At 35.0% G+C, this 10,009-nt stretch overlaps 1 protein-coding gene across 2 annotated transcripts; it reads right to left on the minus strand.

Moving 5' to 3' along the window:
• Positions 1 to 745: 745 nt before the first annotated feature.
• LOC110030523 (pumilio homolog 12-like) lies at positions 746 to 9,597 on the minus strand. Of its 2 annotated transcripts, none has more exons than XM_020733265.1 (6): positions 9,281 to 9,597; positions 6,643 to 8,477; positions 6,395 to 6,554; positions 1,740 to 1,903; positions 1,380 to 1,638; positions 746 to 1,257 (listed from the first exon to the last, which is right to left on the minus strand). In XM_020733265.1, the coding sequence occupies exons 2-6, from the start codon at positions 8,418 to 8,420 to the stop codon at positions 1,138 to 1,140; spliced, it is 2,481 nt and encodes an 826-aa protein (XP_020588924.1). In that variant the 5' UTR covers positions 8,421 to 8,477; positions 9,281 to 9,597; the 3' UTR covers positions 746 to 1,137. The 2 variants fall into 2 exon arrangements, with proteins under 2 accessions (XP_020588924.1, XP_020588923.1); XM_020733264.1 differs by having other exon boundaries at positions 6,643 to 8,509.
• Positions 9,598 to 10,009: the final 412 nt, after the last annotated feature.

Raw genomic sequence — 10,009 nt, forward strand, 5'->3', positions numbered from 1 at the left:
ATATATATATATAATTGATTAGTAGTATTTCGAGCTAAAACGAGCCGAACACGAACGAAAAAATATTTATTCGTGTTGTTCGTGTTCAGCTCATTAACTTTGCGAACGAGCCGAACACGAGTTTCTTAACAAGCCGAACACCAGCAGTTTGCGAACAACGAGCCGTTTTGACAGCCCTACATGCAAGTACCAAAAAAGTGAAACTTGCAAAAAGAAAGGAAGATTTACAAACATACCAGCTTAATTATTATGAAAAGGTGTATTTCAAAATTTAAAAAGTTAGCATGGCGGTATTTTTTAATGGGATAAGAAAGATTTGGGAGGTTTAAAAATAAAAAGCAAAGATTAGGAGTTAAATATGTAAACACATAGGACTTATATGGTATGTATGGAAATGCCCCCAAAATAAAACCAATGTATTTACACATGCCACGATCAAACTCTTGAGAATTTGACAAAAACTAAAAAATATGGGTTGGGGTTTTATCATGAATCTTGATATTTGAGCGAGAATTTGAAAATGGACAAAGAAAGGATGGTTGATTTGTAAATAGCAAGTTTCGGGTGGTCTATATGTAATTGCCCCAAAGAAGAAACAAAAAGTCCATCTGCATGATAAAGTAATAAAAGATAGTTTACACTATTTTCAGAAGAAATTGAAACTGGTAAACAAATTATTCGCACTGCGGTCCATCTGCATGATAAAGTAATAAAAGATAGTTTATGGTAAACAAATTATTCGCACTGCAAGAACGAAAAAAAAGCACGAAAAAGGACGATATAGCCAATGAACATCTCAAATAACCTATGATTCCAATGACAATCACAAAATATTATAAGATTCTATACATTACACGAAGCAACTACAACTTTTCCCCTCGGTTTCGACTCCAAAAGACAAGCTAACAAACCTTCAAGAAGAAACTGGTTTCCCAAAATAAATTGGTATAACCATTATGCAGAACTTCTTGAGTGATAACATCATTTAAATTTAGAACAATTCCTATTACCTTCTTTACAGCACCAATGCAGTTTTGGTTTTGGTTTTTTTTATCTTTACATTTCCTTTCTGTAAGACATACCTGTACTATGCAATAAAGCAAAAAGTTGACTGTGCAATTAAAAATGTCAAAAATGTTACTTCTTGACAGACAGACAGGCGGTGGAGAGAACTTTCTTCCCGTAAGGACTGCTGCGCAGGGTAGGAGCAAGTGCAATGATGGCCTCCACAAGATCAGTATGAAGATCTTCGTGCACCTTACCATAATGACATTTGATTATTTAGTACTATATGCCATTTAAATCACAGAATAAGAAAAGCAAGCAATAGTCCTGCTTTCAACAAAGAAAAAAGAAAATGGTGCGACATGCAATGGTACCTTGGATTCGATTAGAGCGGTTTGCATTACATAGTTTCCGTATGGATCTTGCAGGATCTGTGATAGCAGATCAGATCCCATTAATTCCTGAATAATTTTGGCAAAATCGTCCTTTTCGGCAAGTTTGAGGCATTTTTCAACAACATTGCTGCTGTACTTCTGCACTGAAAGATGGTCATAATTTCCCAGAAACTGTTCCAGTACAACAGCGGTTGCCCATGGGTCTTTTAGATCCAGGACATATTGAACTACATAATTCCTGCTCAAAGGCATAGGATTCATTGTTACATGGTGTTAGGGATTCGAGCAGTTTAAAATTAAAAATGTGATAAACAACGATATTAGAATGCGATCGCATACCCATATTGATCTTTAGAAAGTATCAGTGAGTAGGATGAGATCTCATCAAGAAGCCTCTTCTTTTGCTCATCATCTGAATGTATGAGACATTTTTGAAGTACACAGCAGCCTTGGCGATCTGTGGCCAGCTCGACACAATGAGCAATTGCAGCATCAATAAGAAGCTGTGAGATAATGGTTGACAGTTAGTGGAATGGAGTTCATAGGATGAGATTCATCTTCAATAATAAAGGAAAAAAAAAAGAGTAAAAACTGTAAAAACAAATGATAATTAGATAATATCATCTTTATCCGTGTCCCAATTCTTAGGTGTCAAGATTTATTAATCATTTATTAATTCTAAACATTCCATACAAATGTAACTTGCCAAAAGCAAGCAGTATTTTTTATGGATCGCAGGATGGAGTTTAATGATCACAAGAGAAGGCCTTTTTTGAATTTATTTCACGTGTAATGAATCAGCAGAGAGTTTCTACATGCAATCATAGCTTGTTTGGCATTTAGAGTTAAAAATAAGTACAAGTGAGAACCCAAAGATGTAACCAATAATCATTGTGGGACTGCTTAGCTAGTATTGAGTACCTCCATATAAATTGATGGAGCATATACATGACCCGAGGATCACACTAATACAAAATGGATGAAGGACAAGAAGTGAAATAGATTGCACATTCTACACATTTTTAGGTATTTAAAAATTCAATAAATATTTATATAAATAAAAAATTTCAAAAAATAAAAAAAATTGAAAAAATAAAAATAATTAGTAAATATTTTTCATATTTAAGCCTATGCTAGAAATTAAAATAACAAGAGGTTCTAAAAGTTTAAGGCTACATATAATTTATCAATGTACTGCCAATGGCCTTGATTTCATTTTCAAGAAAGCTTCAAGCTAGAAAAATTTATTTAATGATATTTATGCTCCTTATAAAATGTATTAATCTTTCTCAATGTTGGATTTTCGCCTCTTATGTGGCTTCTAGAGTAACAAGATTGGGCCCCAAAAGAAAATTGTTTGCGATAGAACGTTCAAGCTATTTTTGGACCGTGTTAGAAAATGAGTTATGTTCTACCAGTATTCAAATGTTTTACAGATCCAGACACTATTATCTGCCTTTAAATGTCTCTCAACACTGTTCTGATTTATTAAATTTGGTTTACAAAAAGATACTTCTATTAGATAAATAATGCAAGCAAAACAAAAAATACAAGGGAAACAAGAACATAGATCATGCCATGTTTCTAACTTTAATTAAATTTCAAGACTACGGAAAAAATAATTTTCAAGTTAGCCCTGTTACAATAGAGACAGCTATGCAGCAAACAATAAATAACAATTCTATTGAATGACAGAACAGCCTACGGGGTCAAGATGTAGATAGAGTTCATGCAAGCCACTTTTTAGCAAAAAAAAATTAACTCTTAAAAAGTTTAAGTTAACCCATTGATTTGCGATGCAAGTTGCAATAGCTTGTTAATTATGAAGTGGCTCAAAAACTAAGCATGCTTTGAGTTTAAACGGATATTGCCTCTTACCCAGTCTTTCATCACTAGCATACCAAGGGATTTCTTACCGAGTATTTGAATATCAAAACCGTGTTAGAAGCCTTTTTTTATATTGTCAAGTTGATTGGAAAGAAATTTAACATGTTCAGCACATTCAACAATCAAATGAAAAGCAGACCCAAATAAGTAGGCTGATTTAGTTAACTAGATAACAAATGCCACCTTTACTATTACTGTCACTTTTTCTCATTCTTGTTATGAGAGAGAAGCTCAAGGAGAATATGCTGATGTTCATGCTAACAAATCAGCATTACCATGCCGAAAGCCAAATCAGTAGCAAAACCATGTGTAGATATAGACATGGATGAGCAAAGGTTGATAACGCACTTTTATTGTAATAAACACTTTTGGCCTCGTAACTTTTTTGACAGGACAATTAAGGAGGTTCACAAAATTGTGGATACTTCAAGCATACTGTCAATGCATAGCATGAAGGGAACATAGAAAATATTCCGTATCATGCATCCAATAACCACTGAAAAGAAAAATGTTCAATTGTACACTAATTTAAATATCTGAGAGCTATCAAAAGGTCATTGAACATTCGAAAAAGTTTGAAGAGATGAAAAAAGTACAAACATGAACTGGCTGGCAGCAATTTAGAGGTATGCAATGCATGCTACGGTGCTTAGGCGGATTAAACATATCCTGATAATAAAAAAATTCATAGTGAAAATAAGTCCTGAAGTTTCATCAGCTCAAAAGAATAAAAAAAAAGCATTCATGGTTGATTAAATTGTCAATTCTGGCTTTAAATTCTGGATTTTCCTCCTGTTATTTTAAATGGATCAACAGCCTTCAAAATTAAACATTTCCATAACAATGCACCGTTTTCAATTTTCTAAGAAGGCTATTTATCTCACACAACTACATACTGAACTGAGCAAGTAAATACATGCAAGCATTCTTCCTTGGGTCTAAACTCCAAAGTTTGCTGAAATGAAAAGCAAAAAAAATTAACAGCAATAACAAATCTCCAGAGAGCACATCAAGTCTACAACATTTGTCTTCTGCATTAGATAATGATAGTGCTCATAAAACCTATAACTTCTAAACAAGTAGCATTACATGTAGGTTAGCTCATCCCCGATATTCTTCACATAATAATTGAGAAAGTGAACAATAGATCCTTATTGCCAATGCATATAGAGATCTCGCTCCTTAAAAAAACATTCTTTACTTAACAAATATTGTTATTATTTAAGCCTAAAATAAGATTATGTTGGCTAATGTAAGCAATGATAAAAGAGTGATTGGATTTTCAGATCAAGTAAATTACCAAATAAACAAATTAAATGCTATGCAAGATCCCCTCATTTAAATGTTGAAGTATGCATAAAACATAAGTCTTCACTGTTACATGTGCTTTCAACAGAAAAATAAAAGGTTCAAGATTTATGAAGGACATTCTACAGAATTATCAAGCACAGTAGGATATTGCCTAATATTTAAAGAATAGGATCGCAACATAATTTCATAAAACAATAAAATGTACTTAGATTATTGCCGTTAAAAGTGTAGTGAAGCATGTTCTTATAAAACAAAGAACAAGATAAGTGTGAGATCTAAAGCATGCTTTGAAGCAGTGAAACGTAAGCTACACTCTGAAGTGCAAATAGCTTCATGATCACGCTTTACATAGAAAATCTGTTGATGTAATAGAGTTGCTAGCTTATCAACCTTTTGTGACTTAGCTTGCTTTCATTATATTTTCCTTCCGCTGTTAGAAGAAGCATGAACCCAAGAGTAATGAAAACTAATAGAATAGGAAAAATAATTTGCAAGGAGAACAATTAAAGAAGAATGTAAGAAGAAAATTTGCATGGTTCAGTGATATCTATCTATGTCCATGGTCACAAAGAGGGATAAATTTCCACTAGTCCAAAAAAGAAAAATTACAATAAAAAATTACCCTCAAATTTTTATCACGCTAGTATCCCCCTTCCATTGACCATACTCATGAAAGATAGAGGAGAGCTTACGTCTCCAAAATCAAATAACTTCATCAGTCACAATTCCCTATAATAGTAGCCAAATTCTCCTTGAAAAGGCCTATAACTTACAAATGTGACATTCAGCCCTTCAATGGTTATTATTGCACATCCACAAAAAAATTTCCTCGATACAACACTAACCAAGATAAATACAAACTTCCAATCACTACACCGACCATTACACTAATCTCCACCTACACCAAGTTGAATGAAGAAGCTTCAACCCAATTATCTCCACATATAATGCTTATTAAATGTGATAGGTATGAAGGATTAGATGTTAATAAGACCTTGACTTTGATAGCAACAAAACTTGAAAGTAAAACCAACTGGTATAATTTTTTTATATTGTGATTTGAAGCAACGGCTATCATATCAACATATTCAAACTAATCATCACCATTACTTACTAGTTTGCTGGTCAAGATGGACAAACCATAACGTGACTAGATGCCATCATTGTTTAAATACTTAATTTAGGTAACTACAATTTTTATTTCAAAACCTTAAGCCAAGAAACAAAACTGGATAACCGTGTCTTATTGTATAGGATGTTAGAATAAAAAAAAGCTTGAATCAACATTCACATAAGTAAGAAAACTTATAAAGTTAGCACAAATCTCTGCAATTTAATGTTCAAGTGAAAGGCCACACCATGACCAGAAGATGCAGATGTGTATGGCAAAGATTGTCAAACCATCACATCAACAAGTTAAACAGCATTTAAGTGCCTCTTTTCTTATAGGATAAAGTATGAATTTAATCCCACAACTCAAGCCTAGACATTGATATACAGAGCACAGGTTTCTGATATGTTTACATCAACAACAATTTCAACTCAGCACAAGAAAAATACTGATCTAAGAAAGACATTTAATCAGATGGAAAATTGATAAAAAAGCATTTCATAAAGCGACATCACTGGAAAATACTAACAATTGATGAAAACTGACAATCTAAGAGCTTGGGATGTAACAAATAATATTGGTAAAAGTTAACCAATATTAAATAAATTAAAGTTTTGATGACTACAATGGAAGCATAAGTGCAAGTTGTGATTATGTTTGTTTCCATAAGAGTTGAAAAGGTTACCATGCTAAACTTAGAAAGATATTGCAAGCACCGTTGTGCAACATGATTGCCATTGATATGCTTCATTACTGAGATGATATTAGGCGCTAACGATGACACAATCATAGAAATCTGCTCTGGAGTCTGCACAGTTTCAATTATCTTTTGCACAACACGAGTCCTGCACTTAATGAAAAAAGTAACTAAAAATGAAAAATGAACAAGCAATATTATTAATTTCTTCATAAATCATAAAACGAGAAACATACCCATGCATATCACAAGAGATTCTATTAAGCTCATCATTATTTCTGGTAATGACCTTCAGTATAAACATTATTTTCTCTTCATTGCATACTTCAAGAAGCTTTTGAATGAGATAATTTCCAAAAGGATCAGTCATGAGATCAACAATGTGGAAAATAATCTTTGAAAAGATATTGTCTATATCTTCCTGACTGCCTTCAGCAAATTTTCTCTGCAAAAAACGGCAGCCATGCTGATCCTTTGCCATCAAAACTATTCTCCCTGATATTTCATCGACTGAATTAAAATTTCTCTGCATTGACTTTGAAGCAAGCCCGGAGTAAAATACATCAAGACATGAACCTTCATAGCTTTGATCATCAAATTGCAAGGATCTATTATTCAGACCATAAGACAGATGGGCATCGCCATTTGACCATCTCAACCTGTTTTCATCAAGGAGAAATCGCTGATCAGGTGTAACAAGATTGGGCCTAAGAACTCCCATTGAGTTCACACCATGTGACCTTGTTAAAAACATCTCAGGAAAGCTTTGCTTTCTAACTTCAAAACTCTGATGCCCCAGAGAATCCTTGACAGAACAACTTAGACTACTAATAGATACTACCTTCTCTCCATTCGTAGGCCAAAAGTTCTCAAGTCTCCCAGTTGACTGTTGACACAAGTATTGGCGATAATCCAACAAACTAGAATTATTATAAATTGTCGGATCGTTCAAATGTAAATTTTGATTACAATGTTCAAGGTGTTGAGGGATAGAAAGGCCAGAGCATTGGTGAAAATTATTTCCATTGAAAGGCCCCATGCCAAAATTCATACTCCTTTTAACTTGACGGATTTCAGGTCTTTGACTTTGCAAATTCTGTGCATACAAGTAATGTTGATAGAGACGACCAAAACTTTCCTCTTCCCTACTATGCCTAAACATACCTGGTTGAGCTAGATGCATGGGAGGGGATTGAGTATCCACAAAATAGTTGGGCTGATATAATTTAGGTAAATGTACTCCATGTGCAGTTGGAAGCAACTGGTAAGTATTAAAGCATGGATTCATGGGCATAGCCATAGTGTTCATTGGACAGACCTGCTGATTCTCAGTAGAGTTACCCAATAAACTCTCTGGGATTTGGTTTGGTTCATAAACATTACCAGATTTAAATAAATTCACATTACATTCAGCATCAATTCTATCACATGGATTTACAAGCTCATTTCTTTTCAGAGCAGGAGACTGTTTCTCTAGCTCAATACTTGCAGATGGGGGAATACTCATATCTGTGGCATCAAATCCCAGAAGGGTGTTGTTTTGGCGGCTGACAATCTGTCCACTTTGTAAAAAAATGTGATTCAAAGGGCTCTCCATGTTCATAACTGAAGCAGGAGAACTTGGTTTTGATGTCAGATTCTCATTAATGCTCATTTCATCTAGTAACAGTGTCAGGCAGTTTTCATAACCACAATTTATTGTTCTGTGGAGTTTTTGATGTTCTGGACTTTTGGAGAAGGCCACATTGCCATTAAAAGAGGCGCAACCTCTAGTTGTAGGAGGCCGAGGAAAATTATACGGTTCAGAATCCTTTCTGCTTGGAGAAGGCAGATTAGCAGCCAAGTTGCAAGAAGAAAATTCTCTCGCCTTCCCCGTGGAGTTTTTATGTAACTCTCGAGAGTGCGCAGTGAAGCTACCTTGTCTTGAAAAATGGTTTCCAGAAGTTGCACATGGAATTTCCCCTAGAAGCATCTCAAATTCATCATAGTCTTGCTCAACCATGTCTCCTTCCATGAAACAAACAGCAGAATGATCTTTTATGAAGCCTGAAAGTGCCTAGAAAAGCCAGTTCTGCTCAGAAACGCAGATCCAACAACGCATTCCTTCAGGCACCAAAAGTCCAATTTCAACAAAATTTTAAGTACTAATATCAGGTAATGAGCATACTTTTTCCAAACCACATGCCTTAATCAAAGTAATATAATGGATTCAACAAGTCAATATCACTAATTTCACTGAAAAAAATAGAATCAGGAACACAAACTTCAGAATCCAAATCAAATTCTCATTTCATCATAAATAAACAGGAGAAGAACGGCCGAACAAAATTCCAAGTTCCAGCAACTTGTCATAATTCAATGCTGCAAAACGTCATGCAAAAATAACTGAATTGTTGATGAAAGAAACATAAATCCATTCATAATACACTTGAAACTGAAAGATCCCCAAAATTCCTCCCCTTCACAAAATAATCCACATCAAGAAAAGAAGAACAGAGCAAAAAAAACACACAGACCTAGTCGAGCAATTCCAACGCTCTAAATTCATACCTTAGCTGGATCAACTCTCATATAAGATTATAGATACCAATCTGACACAATCATCAAATGTAACCGGTCATTAAAACTTAAAAGCATCAATGCCCGCTAGAAAACAATCTCAAATACTCAGAAAAGATTTAAACACATCCTAAAACCCCGATCATCCCCAAACAAAACCCAAACTTCTTTCCAAGAAACATAACAATCCCGAAAAGAATGCAGAAACGGCAGAAAATCAACTAAAAACGATCGGAAACTGGGAGAACACGATCGGGCGCAATCACAAACAGATAAACGAAAGGGCATCGGGTTGCGGATCAGAAAGAAACTCACCGACAATGAGAGGAGGCGGTGAGGGCTTGCACAAGCTGGGTGCGACGTTATCTGCCTTGAGAGAAGGCAAGAGAGGAGTTATTGGGATTCGGGAGGAATGCGGAAGAACTGAAAGAAGACCAAGAGATTGCAATGGTCATCTAGAGAGGCGGCGTGACTGAGAAGCGAAAGAAGGGCAGGTTATACTCCGCAACGGTAGCCCCCTCCCCCCCTCTCTCTCTCTCTTCGTCTTCGCTCTGCCGTTCTCTCTCTCTCCCTGCATTCTCCCTAACCAGTTACCGTATATAAGGAGCTAATGTGTAGAGTGGGGTTGGGAGGAGGAGCACATCCATGCAATGCATGCATGCATTGAAGGGGTTCTGGTCCACCCCTTCCCCAGTTTTTCTGAGTTGGGTTTTAGGTTGGGATTTGGTTAGGGGTGTATAGGCTCAACTCGTGTTCGACTCGTTTATATTTGGAGCTCAAAAAATATGTTCGTGTTCTGCTCGTTTACTTAAGAGCCGAGCACGAGCCTTTCAGGAACAAAGAGTCGTTTCGACAACGCTAATCAGATAGCTATAAGATGTTAAATATTGGAGCCAGATTTAAAAATTATTGTTTATATTAAAACATCATTTAAATCTAATTTAATATTTTTTTATTCTATTTTCTTAATTAATACTTATAATTGATTATAAATTTTTATAGTGTTGTAGTCAATTAAGTTTTTTAAAAATACTACTCATCAAA

Source organism: Phalaenopsis equestris, unplaced genomic scaffold (assembly GCF_001263595.1).
Source record: "Phalaenopsis equestris unplaced genomic scaffold, ASM126359v1 Scaffold000732, whole genome shotgun sequence".
NCBI classification, from domain to species: domain Eukaryota; kingdom Viridiplantae; phylum Streptophyta; class Magnoliopsida; order Asparagales; family Orchidaceae; genus Phalaenopsis; species Phalaenopsis equestris.